We start from the raw sequence: 17,825 nt of genomic DNA, 5'->3' as shown, positions 1-17,825 counted from the left end.
GTCAAGATCCAGGGACAAGTTGTCATCAGTCCCACAGATTCTACGAAATCGTCTACGCCCTTGGGCAAAAGTGAAGAACCTGTCAATATCAGTACCCCTTCAGTTTCCTCCTCCGGGGATTACCATCCACACAGACGCTTCATTAAGCGGCTGGGGAGGATATTCTCAGTTCAAGAAGGTTCAAGGAACCTGGTCACCCCAGTTCCGCCGGCTTCACATAAACGTACTAGAAGCAATGGCAGTGTTCTTGCCTCTGAAAAGGTTACGTCCGCCAAAGAACTCCCACATAAAGCTAGTTCTGGACAGCGCAGTGGTAGTCCATTGCGTAAACAGGGGAGGCTCCAAGTCACGGCATCTGAATCATGTCATGGTAGCCATCTTCTGGCGGCGGAAGTTCAGTTGGCACCTCTCCTCCACCCATATAGCTGGAGTGAGAAACGTCATAGCAGATGCTCTATCCCGCTCAGTTCCTCTGGAGTCGGAATGGTCACTGGACAACAGTTCGTTCCAATGGATTCTCCGGAGGGTTCCAGGTCTACAAGTAGATCTATTCGCATCGCAAGCGAACCACAAACTCCCATGTTATGTGGCCCCCAACCTGGACCCCCTCTGGCCTATGCCACGGACTGTCCATAGATTGGAACAACTGGGAGAAGATTTATGTCTTTCCTCCAGTGAATCTTCTCCTGAAGGTACTGAACAAACTCAGGACGTTCAAGGGTCAAGTAGCTTCTACGTAGCCCCAGACTGGCCAAAGAGCAATTGGTACCCTCTGATTCTGGAACTGGGTCTTCGTCCTCTTCGAATTCCCAATCCCAGGCTCTCCCAGTCAGTACAAACGAAGACTGTGTTCGCTTCCTCAGGAATTCTCAAAACCCTAACTTTATGGACTTCATGAAGTTTGCGGCTAAAAAAGATGCAGATATTGATCCACGAAATATTCTTTTCTTGGAATCTGATAAAAGAGATTCAACTTTGAGACAGTATGATGCTGCAGTCAAAAAGTTGGCAACCTTCCTGAGAGAATCAGATATTAGAATCATGACAATCAATTCAGCTATATCCTTTTTCAGATCTTTATTTGAAAAAGGCTTAGCAGCTAGCACTATTACGACAAACAAGTCAGCCTTGAAGAAGATTTTTCAACTCGGGTTCAACATAGACTTGACAGACTTACTTCTCGTCTATTCCCAAGGCTTGTGCTAGACTTAGACCTTCAGTGAGGCCTACGTCACGTAGTGTCATGTTCTTTGAATGATGTTCTAAAGCTGGCTTCAGAAACAGACAATACGACATGTTCATTTATAATGCTCTTAAGAAAAACTCTATTTTTATTAAGCTTGGCTTCAGGAGCTAGAATTTCAGAACTGTCGGCGTTATCCAGAGATCCGAATCATATAGAATTTCTTCCCACAGGGGAAGTTCTACTTTCTCCGGAACGTAGCTTTTTAGCAAAGAATGAGGATCCTTTGATGAGGTGGGAACCGTGGAAGGTTATACCCCTTCCACAAGATGTTTCTCTTTGTCCAGTATCGACCTTACGAGCCTTTCTGTCCAGGACATCCTCATCCTCGTCGGGTCCTCTCTTTAAGAGAGAAAAAGGTGTACTTTATCTATTAAAGGTATCAGGCAACAGATCCTGTACTTTATTAAGCAAGCCAACCCTGATTCCTTCCCTAAAGCTCATGATGTCAGGGCAGTTGCCACCTCAATTAACTATTTCCAACACATGAATTTTGATGATTTAAAAAAGTATACTGGATGGAAATCGCCGACAGTATTTAAGCGTCATTACTTAAAAGTCCTTGGAAGCTCTGAAATTTTCAGCAGTTGCGGCGGGTAACATAGTTTCCCCCGACTCTGCTTAATCTTAAGTTGAAGATCCAGTTCTCCTTTCTACCTATCTCATTCAACAGTTTGTCTATACCTACCATGTTCATCTACGTCTACCTTGAGTCTTAGCTGCTCTTGTGATGGTACAGTGGGTGTCCCTTATTTTTTTGCTAGGGTCACCCACAATTGTTTGTATATTCTGATCTCTATGATGTGGTCCCCTTATTTTTATGCTAGGTGACACATCTACATTTGCAATGGTTACGGGTTTTGTTAATACCTAAGTCATATACATTTGTTTATTATATTATTTTCTAAGTTTGTTCAAATTCAGTTTATTATTATAATTGCTTTATTTACTTTGTACATATTAACTATACACAAATGTTAAGATCAACATATATTCCATGTAAGCCCTGTACATATATGTTAACTTTGTTATTTTAAGGAATATTTTCTAACTTGTATAATTGTGTATATGTATATTTCTTAGCAATTATATTTCTTTATTTTATTTTAAGTTTTATTGAGACCTTATTTATTTATTTTCTTTACAATCTTGTGCTAATTCTCTAGTACGATTTTGCGCAGCGACACGAACTGAGCCCAGAAAGGGATTTTGACGTAAGGAAAAATCTATTTCTGGCGATTGGTTTCGTGTCGCCCAGCGCAATCCCACCCTACCCATCCCTGCGCTCAAGATTGTCTGCTAACTTCAGGATGGCCACCAGAGGCGCAGCAGTCGGCAGCATGGGATGGAGTAGTAGTAGTTGCTGCCCACTCTGTGGGGTCGGCTCCCTCTTGTGGGGGTTTTGTAGTGGGAGATTTCTATTGGTAAGAGGTTCGTGGTAGTGGTCTCACTCGCCCTAGTGTTCATACCGACGCCCTCGTTGGAGGGTGAGCGAGTCAGTTATACTGACCTTTTCTTTATTTTATTTATTCTCTGGTATGTGTTAGTGCATTTACCTTAGAAATAATAGATTAAAGGGATATTTCGCTGGGCGACACGAACCAATCGCCCAGAAATAGATTTTTCCTTACGTCAAAATCCCTTTATTAACCCCCCTTTTGCAAACATATCTGTTAAGCTTGGATATAATTCTCTGTTATGTTTTCACCGGCCGACACAGGTCGATCCCAAAAAAGGAATTTGACGAAGGAAAAATCTATTTCTGGGGGAAGACCTGTGTCGCCAGGTGAACCCAACCCTTTAATTTTTACATTCCCTACCCTGGTCAATCTAAGCTAAAAGGACTATTCCAGGAATGAGAAGAGCTCGTGGGGTATTAGTAGTAGTGGCGAGAGGAGTTGTTGGTGGGTTTCGTTGTAGCGGCTCCCACCACGGAAGGGGATTTTGGGAAGGAATCTTCTAAGTGGCGAAGGCCCTGTGTATTGTGGTTTCCACAATGCCCCTTTACTTATACCGACACCCCTCGGGGTGATCGCGCTGAGGCTGGTAACTTCAGCATAACATGCTAGCTTTTTCTCTGGTATATCTAGAAGTATTTATACTTGAAAAATGAGCTACAGGGATTTTTCACCGGGCGACACAGGTCTTCCCCCAGAAATAATTTTTCCTTCGTCAAAATCCCTTTTTAGTTACTGTGAAACTTTATTGAAAATATTAATTTTACTTTTTATTAAAATACTATTCAATACAGTAGAGAACGTGATTGCTGGAAACAAATTATCTTTTCTGAATTTCTAAAAATCATTTAACAATAACAAATTATAAATTAATCATTATTATTACTCTCTATTATGAAGAATTATCATTTGCTTTTCTTTTCAAGGTCTTCTAGGAGCTTGTCAAGGTTCAACTCCTGTTAATTTCATGTCAGAGAGTCACATACATCAAACTTGAGGCAGAGTAGAGGACTTACTTCTTAGTATTAATCACAGAGAACTCTTCTGTTGCTTGTGTACCAATAATACTAAATTTTTTTTAGCAAAAATGCACTATAGAAGCACAAAATATAAAAAATAATTTTATTTACTGATGAGTCAACATGGAGCATTTAAGAACAATTGCTCTACTTCTACCTGAAAGACAAAAGAACAGTGTTTATGTCTGGGGACAATCCATATTGCAAATATGGGCATCATATGATTGATGGGTTGTGGTGGTAAAAGTTGAACAATCAAACAAACAAAAAAACCTGTCCAATATCCATGATTCTTTGTTTTTCTCATGCCTTCATAATATTTCTTGTATCAATGAAACCTACAGCACTCATCAAACAACTCACCTGACCAATAAATGTAGACAACATTAATAGTGCATCTGCTTCCATGGTCTGAAAAGTGAATCCAAAGTTGGATTCACGTTTAAGTACACGAGATGGAAGCTCAACAAAGCCTTGTCCCAGGAAACCTACATCATTCAGTGGCTGAAAAGGAATAGAGAATTACATCCAGCATCTACCCTGTCATTTTTGTGACGAAATCTCTTAAAAAATATCAATTACTTGACCTTAAGAACAACAATTAAAGACAAAATATGAGCTGGCATATGAAAAAATCTTCAGATACAATGCTGACCTTTCTCTTTACTACTGCAAAGTAAAAACACCTCTTTTTTAAGTGAAACATTAGGAATATATAGCAAATACTTATTCATCTATGTCCACTGACTACAGAAGCAGGTAATATGATGGAATGTCTACTTTTAGTGAAACAAGTTTTCATCATAGTCCCTACTTTTACTCAGTTCTCTCACTAAACCCACCCTATAACAGCCCATTCATAATTATCATGGCAGTGGAAACCTTTAAGCATTATCAGATCCTAAGTTGAGGGTCTCATATTTCATAACATACAACTAGTACATTACACTTTTCTTTTGCTTTGCTAATATTCTTCTATTTTTATAGTTTTAAAATTTTTACTTTCCTTTCCTAATATCATTTGCTTAAAGTTTCACCAACATATTACCATGAACAACATTTCTAAGGCTGGTAATACCATGTACATTCCTATGAAATGCAGACCTTCCTTATTACTGTATTAAGAAATGTCTTTTTGAATTTAAATATTAGGTGGAAATATATAATGAATTTACAGCAAACAAGGAATTTCCCCTACTAAAAAGCCTTGAGACACTGGAAGCTCAATCCCAAGAAAGATCCCATTAAGAAGGCAAAGCCTGTAATGTCCTTGTTGGGGACATGGAATAAAAAGCTAGTATTGGAAGGTCTGTAAGATCAATTCCACTGGGAAGAGTAGGGGAAATGGTTACACTTTTGCCCTTCATGACCCTGTTGGACTGGAGGTATCTGACAACTTTGTAAGAAAAGCCTTTCTCACAGATGACCAAGAGTCAAGTTTTAGGTCTCTAGATTTATTTAGGATTGAGGCAATGCTTTGAATGATGAGTGTCATTCTGAAATTCTCAGTGGCATTGTCATATACAAAATAGATCTAATTAAACAATGCAAATTCTACAGATACAATATGTTATTATGAAAATCATACATCAATGGTGAAGTACATATTTATCTAATAGAGTACGTACACTGTACTGCAATGTTGTAAATTTAGCTAATCATAATTGGTAGTAAATGTACTTTATATGCAATAACAGTTTCCACATAAATCTGACTACCATTGAAATATGCACAGGGTAACTTTTTTTGTTGAATACTTAACAAATACTAAAGTCTATAGAGTAATCATGAAAATGCCCACAGAAATAACATTAGATGCCAGTAATCAAATAAGGCAAATTCTATTTGTAAATAAAATTTAGGTGGTTTATATTCTAATAACATTTACTAAAGTATATTACGTATTACTAAAGTTTGTACTATACAATTCTTTTTATAAATCTCCTCCCAACAGCAATGATACTGCAATGCACTTTGACAACATTTAGCTTAAAAAACTAAATCAGATTATTAAGTATACAAAAACTAATTCAGCTTATTAAGTATGCATCTTACAATAAGTTATAATTCTTTTGAATATCCAGAAGAGGTCATAAAACGGGATTAAGAGAAATAACAAGGCTATACATATTATTGCTTTTAAGGATACTAACATTTTTCTTTTAATGCTCCCATTGCATTGATTTTCCACTATATAATGCAGGTATTGCACTATTTTAAAGCTGAACACTTGTGCTTTATTGTATGACTGCATACTAGAAATGAGAAAATCACCAAGAATAAAAGGTCAAAATCACAACTAAGAGTTAGTCATGGATGACAATTTAATTCAAATGACTGGGAATTATCACAGTCGATGTTACTGGAGTACCAAATGACTAAGGAACTAAAATCTGTAATTCTAGCTATTAAAGGATAAAATTACTTTTGCAATAATTTTCTGGTAAAATAAATGAGGAAAAAGACAGATACCTTATCTGCACAAGCCTGTTCAATGCCATAGTACTGGCCATCAGTGAGGGGATTCTTCCCTTCATCTAATACGCTCAGGCCCCCCATGCAACCAAGAAGTGAGCGCAGCATCAACTGTGAGCCCCATCTGAAAAGAGTCATGCAAACATAGCATCAAAGACTTTGAATGGCATAAGGTATGACAACAAATCAAAGCAAATACAGTGGTACCTCGACATATGAAAGTCTCAACATACGAAAAATTCAAGTTACGAAAGCAAATACGAAGATTTTTTTGGCTCTACATACGAAAATAGTTCAGGTTACGAAAGGTTGTTGCAGTAAAGTCCCGAGATTCACCCGGACCACCGATAACAATTTTAAAACACATGCGCCACCAACTGAGTAGACTCGCCACCATCCTCCCGCTCTCCCATTGGTTCCTGATGCTAGTCACCACCATAAGATCCTGCTCTCCTATTGGTCAGCATCTCTCCCAACGTGCTCTACGTAAAGGCATTCTTCTTCAGCCATTGCTTCCTACCAGTGTTATCGTATGCACGCGGAATTCGTTCGTTCACATATATGATTTTGTTTGTTAACGTAAATTCGTGTTAGTGATTTTGTTATACTACTTTATTGTGTTGTGTGAGAACTTAATTAGTATACTACATATGTAACTTAATTACGTACAGTATACTAGTCATGGGTCCCAAGAAAGTTGCTGAAGTTCACAGAAAGAAGAGGATGCTTTCTATGCTGACAAAAATGGAGATTATCAAGAAGTATGAAGCTGGCATGCAGTTGAGTGTGATCGCTAAGGAATATGGCCAAAATCCGTCGACAATAGGTACCATCCTTAAGCAGAAGGAAGCCATCAAAGCAGCTACACCTTCCAAGGGCGTAACTATTTTGTCCAACAAGAGGAGCCATGTACATAATGAAATGGAGAGGCTGCTTCTTCTATGGATTGAGGACAAAGAAGTTGCTGGCGATACGATAACCAAAATGGCAATCTGCCAGAAGGCCAGCGTTATTTTCGGCGATTTGATTGCCCAGGCCGAAGACGACGGAGGAGAAGGGACATCGACGGCAACCCCAGACTTCAAGGCTTCTCGGGGGTGGTTTGATCAATTCCATAAATGGACTGGCATCCATTCAGTGGTGAAGAAATTGAAATATTGTAAAAAACGTAAAGTATAAAAAAGTAAAAAAAAAAGTAAAAATCAAAAAAAGAAAAAAAATTTAATTTTAAGTTTTTTGTAAAGTTAAGTGTTACAGTTTTATTAATGTGTTTCGTAAAGTTTAGTCTATGCTTCCTGACATTTTTTAATGTGTTTTGTAAAGTTAAGTGTACGTACTAACAAGTTTTCTGTCGTTTGTCCTCCTCCTCTGTCGCCACTTTCAGAGATAGCCTCACTCGAAAGGTAAGGTTCCACATTTTACTACATACGTACGTATGTACGTACACTATTTCTTGTATAACATGTACACTAATACACTTTATCTACAGGTACTATGTAGTACATAGTAGTACATATTAAGTTAGGTATTGAATGGTCCAAATTGTTGTATTTCATTGTTTATTGGCCAATTTAGCTTTATTATAAAATTTACTGGGATGTTTTTGTAGGGCTTGGAATGAATTAGTCAATTTACATATAAAATGCGGTTCAAGATGCAAAAAGCTCAGGTTATGAAGGCCGCCTCGGAACGGATTAATTTCGTATGTCGAGGTACCACTGTAGCCTACATGCTCGATACAATAATGATTTTCCTGCAGGGGAAAAAATGACATGCAAAAATTATCCCTAGCTCAACTCGCTCCAAAGGTGGCAACTGGATTTTTTAGCTGAAATACTGCATTGTGTTAGTAATCATAAATACTAAAGTAGGGCTGATCTAGATGAAGCTCCTATCTTGCTTTTGAATGGCTGATGCACCTTTGTTTGATGTTAAATAGCTTAAGCTCTCAATAGTCAAGATTAACTTCCATGATTTGGGTTCAGATATTTACTGTCTACTCCAAATAATACTGTAATGTACACAAATATGTAAATAGAAATTGCATGGAAAGAGTTGTATGATGTTTGAAATATATAAAACAGTCAAGGAAATTATTAAGCCTTTTGACCTGGACTTAGGATCAAGTAGTGACTTGAAGGTTAGGAGCACTCAACCTATCCTACCATTTGGACTTATCAAATCTTGTTAGCATTTCACAAGCAGATAGGTACAAAAAGAGCAGACTGAAAACAGGAGTAATATTTCACTATAATAACTAGGGAAATTACGTATATGCATGAAATGCTACATGTAAAATTCCTTTTTCATCCCTCTGAATTTCATAGCTAAATGAGTTAAGAGTTGATGAATATGGCTGTGAAATATTGAAACTTTTAAGTGCATATATGTATAATTAGATCCATAAAAGTTAGATCAACACAGCTTGTTTATGTAATTTTTTTATCCAAGTTTTTCAGAGAAAGGTAAAATCTACTAAAATAGTCTATGATGACTTAATTACCTTGGCTACATATTACATTATTTGTAACACCCGAAATATCTTTATACATATAAACTCATGGCAACCATAAACTTACTTGTTTTTATCAAATTCTGGGTCCACTCCACCAAAGTAATAGGGTACATCAGACAAATCTAAATCAGGTCCCCCTCTCACAGTTCCCAATTGGTCTTGATCTCCAACAACTAATCTGCCACTTCGAGCACCACCTATAATACATAACCACATGATGTATTAAAATACAGTAGTAAAGAGTCTGAAGGTATCAAATAACATTACATAGTCTGAAACTATATAGTACTTGGAAGAAAACACTGCTAGAACGAAAATATTTTTTTGCATATCCACAAGGTTAGATAATATCTATCTGGCTTTGAGTTCTGAAAAAAGAAATTAACACTGCAAAAACCTACTCTAGGACAAGAATACAAGTACTAATATTCTAATAAAAAAATAATCATGGCATTACAAAAAGACTACCAGTTACTGGTTGGCAATGGCGAAATTATGAATACAAATCCCAAGAAAAACAAGTTTTCGGAAATTGATAAGAATACAAGAGTATATATTTTCTTGGCAATGAGTGATGTCAAGACTGTTATAGAAATATCTATCATTAGATAAAAGTCCATTTAATGGCATTGACATCAATCAACATCTTAGGGTACAGCAAACTGCAAGAGGTAGGAGACACAACAAAAGCCTCATCTCCATATCCAATATGATTGATGTATTTGACCAAGTTTAATATAGTATTTATGCAATATACTGATAAGAGCACAGACTGAAAGACATATGTAAAAAATTACCATTATGAACTGTATCATTTATCAGTAAACCAAAAATATACATATGTATGTATATTACAACGCACACCTAAAAAAGTTTTGCTATTTTATGAAGAAATAAATTCAGCATTATATACACTCATTCTTTATTATGATTTGCTTACACTGTATGATACTTGCTCCATATAAGCAACTAAAATAATTTTTTACAAAAAAAGTTCATGGCTATGTTCACAACTGATCACTTGAATTTTTGAAAAATATGAGCTCCAAAAGCCACAGAATTTTGCTATTCAGTTTTTGTATTCTGGGAGAAGCTGAGAACATTATTTATCTGCATGACTTTTGCATTGCATAACCTAATCTTGGATACTATCTGTAATGTCTTCAAGTGTAGGGTAATCATTGTCAAGGTACCTTACTGCACCATCTAGTACAACCTGTACCAGTAGCCTATACATGAGGCCCTTTCTTAAGACCTTTCTACAACTGAAGGTGTTGTAAATCTTTGATGAATTAAAAACTGAATAACTTCAATGTCACTGTTAAAGTGATTATGTATAGCTGTGTGACTGTATTCAAGAGTTTTCACACCAGTTTAGTATTGTTGGTAAGCCAAACAAAGTGTTTATGAGCTTGATACTGAAGCTAAATTGGATACTGTGTGGTGAAGCAATAAAGTAAAAGTCCAGTATGTAGTATTATTAAGGCAAAAAAACTTGCCCAATTGTCTCTACAGTTTTAAATAAAAAATACGCCATTGTTTCATGGCCCTCATGAGAATAAATGCATGATGAAATCAAAGAGGACATGAAGAGGATCCTTTTCATGTGGTTTCAGGATGTGAACAGGAAGGTCAGCATTGCCAGCAAGAAGATAATAAAGAAGGTCAGCATTGCCAGCAAGAAGATAATAAAGAAGTTATTTTTGATTGTCAATTCAAGGGTCATGCTGGTGGGTCAGCTTTCTAATAGACCTTTGCTGTAAACCATAGTTGGTGAAAGGGCTTTAAGAAGAGAACCAATGTCTGCTTTTAAACAACACTTACTGAAGCTACTTGTGCTGATCAGGAAGCTATCAAGGTATTCTCATAGATCCTGAAGCAACATATAATGCTGATCAGATCTTGAAAACGAAAAAGAGGATATTTATCAAGAAAGACAAGATTTAAAGCTGTTAAGGTCCCTTGTGATGGCTCTAACAAAGAATGTTTTTAAAAGTTCATTTCCATTTTGATTTATCATCCATTCTTCCAAAAGCTTACACTGGGTATGAACATGGTGGCACTTTCAAGTGGTCTGAAAGTTCAATTTCAAGGCACAGATAAAGGCAGCAATTAATTACAGATACACAGTTGCTAAATTATATAAACCCTTGAGTAATACAGCAGATGGAATAAACTCCGAAACAAATTCATCCTCATTGGAAACAACACTTCAAATCATCTAAGATGTGGAGAACTAATGAGAAAAGGATGAGATGTTGCTCTAGGTTTGTAACACTAATATTCTCAAGTCTATTAACCAAGGAATAAACCAAACCTCTAAGGTGAACTATTATATTAGCGGTGGACAAGGTGGTGGTCCACTCTGTCAATACTAACTCTAAAATCGTAGTAAAGAAGTACTGAAAGAACTTAAAGGTTAAGAATGGGATCAATTACATCACAAATGATTGGGATTTGGTCTCTCAGCATCCATTATTTCATAAGTTTATCTTCAGTTGAGAGCTTCTGTATCACCTTCAAACAAGAAAAACCCTAGAACATCATTTAAGGTGGCAAGTGAAAACAATCCTGCTGAATTGCTGAACTAATTGATGCCACAGTGAGCCACACACCACTATGTTTAAAGGCAAGGGAAGGGGATGCAGAAAAGTGTTAAATATCCAGCTTCTTCCTGGTATCTTTGTGGAGTTTAAGGATTACATCACCTATAAGGAGTTAACAGATACCAATCATTTGATGGACAGTCCTACAGACTTTCTCATCCGAGCACTATAGATTTATAAAGATTATTGCAATCAATATGATTTGCCAGCACGTAATAAAGTCATGTGCTCGAATAAAGGCCCCCGTGCAAAACCATGAAAATAATGAAAGTAATGAAAATATAAGTAATCAAAAACAGGATCGACCTAAAACTGCCACCCAAGATCTAAATAAAATATGTACTGAAATACCACACGGTAAAGCAGGATGGATGCCCACGCAAAACCGATATAATACATACAAGGGAACGCCGTAATGGCGACTCGCTGCCGCTACGGTCAAGTGATGCCTAACAAAATCCTAAATAAAGGCAAAACGAAAGGCAAACTCACTCCCTAAATATTGTCAAAAACGGAACAAGTACTTAACTTGGGTGAAGAGGCAGACTAACGATCCATAATAAGATAAAACACAAAATATGATTAAAGAGCAGACAGCTCAAAACAAACGTGCCAACGCAAGGTGGCTATCGAAAAGTATGACGTCACAGACGCCTTCAACGGGGTAGCAGGGTGTGACCTATGGGTCAGCTCCCCGTATTTAGGGGATTTTGATGAGGAAAAGGCTAATTGGAGGGGTTGCTGTGGTAGTGTTTAAACACTCGCCCCAGGTTTATACCGACACCTTTTTTTATAGGTGAGCGAGTCAGAGAGTTATGACATGTCCAATTTAGCAGTTCTCTGGTATTATAGCAATATTTTACTAGAAATAACACTAAACAGACTTATTTCACGGAGCGACACGGCCAAGCCCAGAAATAGATTTTTCCTACGTCAAAATCCCTTTTATGGTCTCAAAGACTAATCCTCAAAATAATCCTTCTTCATCCAGTGCACATCCCGACTCTCATCAACCTTATACACCAGTACAAATAGCCGCTCCACACCCATCAGTGTTCAGATTCAGAGGCACTGCTTCCCCCAGACTCTCATCCTAGATTATGTCATTCATCAACCACAACAGTCTTCACTCATCTCATTGTTACTGAAACTGGCTGCACTCAAAAAACTCCAATGGCAAGGCAAGGGAGAAATGTGGACAATTTCACCTGGATTTGATTCAGATTAAGCTGAATATATTACATAGCCAATAATTTCATTTAATTTCCTATTTGGCTTTTATTTCAAATTTATCGTAAAACGCTATTGCCAAAACTCATATTACTTAGTACAAATATTTCCAAAATTCTTACCTTTCATTTTATTTTGAACAACTGCCTGAATCTGAATCATATCTCGATTATTATTTAGCCTTTTACTTGACTTCATTACAAGACGAGTTTGATGATCAAACTGGACAGTGAAGACAACATGGCCATTATCCATAGCAATACTGAAGTACTGATTCTGAAAAAGAAATGTTAGAAGTATTGTACTGCAATCTTCAGTTATCTTTTGGCTTTAAGAAAAACATTCAATACTAGTCCTTGCTCAAATCCCACAACTCCAAGTGTTGTTCCCTCATCACATCATGCACCAAGAAAAATTTTAGAAATGTTAATTAAAAATATAGCTATAAATAATCATATGAAAAACTAAAATTATTTAATGCTATAAAATTGCTTCAAGAACTTTCTAAAAGATGCACATGAGAAATAACATATCTAAGACTGACACTCTACATTTATATATGTAAAACTCATTAGAAACACAATAACCCAACCCCCAGTGCTTTTCATTACATTAATTATGCAAACCTCTAAGAAGATAACAACATTGACATTAAAGGACATTCCAGTTTTCAAAAGATAACACTTTATTACAAATAAAGCCAGAACATTGAAATTAAAGGTAATAAGACTTACAACAATGCATGTTTTCATAAGTTACAGTAAATGACTAAGTAAGCAGTTGAAAAAGTACATATTTCACTTACCTTGTCCTCATTAACTGCCAGAAACAGGAGAGCATCTTCATCAAGTGTTTTGAAAGCAAGAACGGTAGAATAATATGCTTTTGGTCTTCTAAGCCTATTTGTACCTTTAAAGTATCCTTTGCCATTGAAGCTAACTGCTATTTCATCCCCTTGCTGTAGAACTAATTCTTCCCTGTGTAAGAGAAAATACTGATAACAAACACATATCTCATTTGCTTATCTATTCCTAATGCAGACATATCTCAAAACTTAACCATTAAATTATCAATATTTATCTCAACAGAAAGCATTAATTTCCGTGAAACCTTGCCAAAATTTGTACTCACATCTAGGTAAAACCTTTACTAAACACGTGTAGTAATTTGATTTAAACCATAAAAACCGTAACTACTATACTGTACTGAGTAGATGTGGCAAGGAATGCAACAATAGTCTATAGAAGATTTGTGGCAAGGAATGCAACAGGGGTCTACAGAGGATTATGATGAAAAAAATATTCAAGGAGGCAAACAGAGGATGAATGAAAGAATTGATCAGGCAATTGTTAAAACGAAAAAATCCAGATGTTGACTGTATATGAAAGGAAATATGTGAAAGCCATAGATTTTTCATAACCATATACTATGTTATAAGAGGAGGAATTACAGATAAAAGCTAATAAATAACAAGAATACACTATCTTAAATGAAAGTTGGGATAAGTGAATGAGAGAAAATAGACTAAATATGGTCTTTAATTCATAAGCCTGTCATTTGTTTTCCCACACCATCTCAAAAATTCTAATAGCATTTATTTCTTGTAACCATTTCTTCTTCATGTCAATTTAGCCATTTTAAAGGCATCAGTTGTTTAGCATACAATTTAGCAAATACATATATATATATTTTTAATATCAATTTTGGAAATCAGTGTTGCTAACATTAATTTTGTCTTTGCATACTTTAAGAATATGGCATATAAAGGCAAAATTAGTACATATCAAATGTTTTTCTAAAAATCTGTACTTTGTATTTTTGACAAAGCCTCTTTAAATATATACTATAAGAGATGACATCACTGCCCTCAACTCCAAAATAAATAAATTATTTTCTTAAGCAACCTCTTTCCACAAGGTCAAAATATTCTTGAAATAATACATGTACGTAATGTAAATTCGTTTTCATAAAGCATCCAAAGACAAAATAAAATTCAGAACAGTATAATCTTGCCTACCCTTCAATATACATTATTATATCTAGTGCACAACATATTAAATCTTTTTATTACACGATCATGAAGGTCATATAATTTCACAGCAGAAACATGTCCTCATGGATAAATATTTAGGCCACTCACCCTTCATTGCATGCTCCACATCCTTCTGATTCAGTGAAATTCCAAAGCCCAATATTCTCACCATCTATGGATACTGTATGTAGGCAACCAGCAAACTTCTTTGCTCTTAGTGTGCTCTCTGCTTTTGATGGTGCACCTCCTGTATGAGTATATTTTAAATAAATTATCTTGTATTTACCATAAAAATGCTTGTGGTTGTGAAAATGTTTATTTGATGTCTGAATTGTGATCACAAATAAGAGAAGTTTTAATCTGCTAACTTCCAGAAACTTACACTTTTCCTAACAGTTGCCTAAATGGCTTTTACTTACAACTTGAGTGTTAGTTATGAAAAGAACACTATGTGCAAATGGACTATTTTGCCTGCTATCATACACTTTCTTATTCTGTCTACAGCTGACAGATGGGTGCCAGTTAGAGTGGCCAGGGCTAAAAGACAAGGTTTATTGCTTTTATTGTAGTTTAACAGCTATTATAAAGGAAGCCACTACCTCCAGAACTCTTCATTTGTCATAGATACCTGATAAGAGACTGTCTAGTTGTTATACTATTATGTCTGAACTTGGTGTAGATCAATTGTCCTTACTTCTATATAACCATGTTATATATTTGGTAAAGATTTACCTGGCAAAATTACACCCAAAAAGTCCACTACTGTCACTCTTAAAAAAATTGCATAATTGATATCCGTTCACCATATATTCATTACACCAAGGCTGTCTAAACAATGATGAACCTGAGGGAAATGAAAAGATGAGACTAATCCCTACATTACCTGCTACTCCTGGTCACGTCGAGGAAATATGAAAGATCTATTTCAGATATTTTCTTTTCACAATACGTAAAAACCTACTGCTGTAATCAGGTGTTCTTTGACAGCTGCAACAATCATACAGGTTATAAGTGTATGCAAATATTTTGGGGAATGAAAGAAACAGTAATTTTGAGCAGAAAAGGCATTTTGACAAAGGAAAAATCTATTTCTGGGGGAAGACTTGTGTCGCCCGGTGAAAAGTCCCTGTAGCTCACTTTTCTAAGTATAAATAGATCATAAATATACCAGAGAAAAAAGCTAGCATGGTATGCTGAGGTTACTACCCTCAGCTCGATCACCCCAAGGGCGTCGGTATAGCACTAGGGCGAGTGAAAGCCACTACCAACAGGTCTTTTTGCCAATTAGCGGATTCCTTTCAAAATCCATCCCACGGCGAGAGCCGTTACAACGGTTACTCCTCTAACCTTCTGCTCGCACTCGCTACTACTACTACTACATGCCCGCCATCTTCATTCCTGGAATAGACACCCAAGCTTGGACTGGCTAAGAGTGAGAATAGAAGAAGGGATGAGTTCACTGGGCGACACAGGTCTTCCCCCAGAAATAGATTTTTCCTTTGTCAAAATCCCCTTTCTGGGTTCGACCTGTGTCTGCCGGTGAAAAAGTATCGGGGAATTGCCATCCAAGCTTAACAGATACCAACAAGTATATAAAAGGGACAATGAAACCTAAGTTTCACTTAAGAATAAATTTAATGCACCGTAATAGGGCGGAGAACTTACTTACTAATTCTAATTAGGACTTAAACTAGAGCTTAAAACTAGTAATAAAAATAATATAACAGAATGGTATCTGAAGCAATATACAATAGATTATGTACAGACATGTTAGTGATACCAATAAGGTCTCAATGCTATGTACAAGTTCCAGTGACGGGATGGCAACAAACCAGCCCGGCTTGGAAGAGAGAGGGTTGGCAGGGAATACGAGCGAGGCAGGTAGGAAGGAGAGAGTATTTAAGGGAAAGGGACTGACAAAAAAGGGCTAAGGAAAGGAGTTGATAAGACTCGGTCATTCAGGGGAGACTATGCTCCCTGCAGCCACTGTTGAGAATTTAAGGGCCTCTAAGTTCTTTAGATAGAGGTGTTTAAATACTGCTGGAGATTTCCAACCCGTATATTTCTTCAGGTCTTCAAAATTCATATTGTGAAAATAGTTAATGGAGGTAGCCACTGCCCGGATGTCATGGACGTGTGGGACTGAATCCGGGTTGGCCTGTTTAATATAGTAGAGTATTTGTTGTCTAATGCCTTTAAGAGAAATTGTACCACCTTTCTCTTTAATAGAAAGCGGGCCTGAAGATTTTTCGGAAGTCCTGGCCAGATAGGATGTAAGGGTAATGACTGGACACAATGATGCGTCTTGTGTCAGAGGAATAATTTTCCATGGAGCCCATCTGTTTTTGTGGGTCCTCATTCTTAGCCAAGAACTCCCGATCTGGGGATAGTAATACTTCAACCGACGGGAGGAATTCAACATAATCTGGATTTCTAGAGAGAGCCGAGAGTTCAGACGGGCACATGCTCTTGGAATCGAGGAGAAGTATGAATCTGACAAGTTAATATTAAAGCCAAGCTGAAAAATCTTCCTTAAGGCCGATTTGATCGTAGTAATGGTACTAGCGGCTAGGCCTTTCTCAATAGTTCTAAAGAACGAAATTGCCAGATTTGTAGTGATATTGTGAGCATCTGAATTTTTTTAAAAAATGGCCAAGATCCTCACTGCTGAATCATACTGCCTGAGCGTTGATTCTCTTTTATCTGAACCTATGAATAAGATGTTTAGTGGATCAATACTATCGTCCTTTTGGGCCGCCAACTTCCTGAAGTCCATAAAGTTAGGGCACTCAGAATTCTTGAGGAAGCTGACACAGTCTGAGTTTGTACTACCTGTGTCAGTTCTGGACGGGGGATCCGTTTGGACCGGAGATTCAGTTCTAGAAGAGGCGAAAACCAGTTGCTCTTTAGCCAGCTGGGTGCCACCAATGCTACCTGTCCCCGTGAATTATTTTGCTTGACCTGGAGCCTCCTCTGTTTATGGAGTGGACTACTACTAAGCTGTCCGAGACTAATCTTATATGAGTGTTTCTGGCTGGAGCCAGGCATTTTAGAGTCAAGAAAATGGCCATCGCTTCTAGAATGTTGATGTGGAACTGGCAGAATATCTCCAACCACGTTCCCTGGACTTTCTTGTGTTGTGAATAGCCTCACCAACCGCTCCGAGATGCATCCGTGTGGATAGTTAGAGATGGCGGAGGGAATTGTAGTGGTACTGATTTGGCCAGGTTCCGGCGTACCGTCCATGG

The 17,825-nt window shown here is 37.1% G+C and overlaps 1 protein-coding gene across 5 annotated transcripts in view; it reads right to left on the bottom strand.

Moving 5' to 3' along the window:
• The window catches only part of LOC135216235 (laminin subunit alpha lam-3-like), a 567,145-nt gene that overhangs the window by 73,975 nt on the left and 475,345 nt on the right, over positions 1 to 17,825 (bottom strand). For all 5 annotated transcript variants that reach the window (XR_010314834.1, XM_064251389.1, XM_064251390.1 and 2 more), the window contains 6 exons: positions 14,686 to 14,824; positions 13,351 to 13,522; positions 12,668 to 12,821; positions 8,774 to 8,906; positions 6,192 to 6,318; positions 4,083 to 4,223 (listed from right to left, as the gene is read on the bottom strand). Coding sequence is in view for 4 of the 5 variants with exons in the window: in XM_064251389.1 (XP_064107459.1) it covers positions 4,083 to 4,223; positions 6,192 to 6,318; positions 8,774 to 8,906; positions 12,668 to 12,821; positions 13,351 to 13,522; positions 14,686 to 14,824 (866 nt within the window). In the remaining variant the exon portion in view is untranslated. The remainder of the gene's footprint in view (positions 1 to 4,082; positions 4,224 to 6,191; positions 6,319 to 8,773; positions 8,907 to 12,667; positions 12,822 to 13,350; positions 13,523 to 14,685; positions 14,825 to 17,825) is intronic.

This window comes from Macrobrachium nipponense, chromosome 6 (genome assembly GCF_015104395.2).
Source record: "Macrobrachium nipponense isolate FS-2020 chromosome 6, ASM1510439v2, whole genome shotgun sequence".
Taxonomy (NCBI): Eukaryota; Metazoa; Arthropoda; class Malacostraca; order Decapoda; family Palaemonidae; genus Macrobrachium; species Macrobrachium nipponense.
This window is presented reverse-complemented; position numbering and strand designations above follow the sequence as displayed.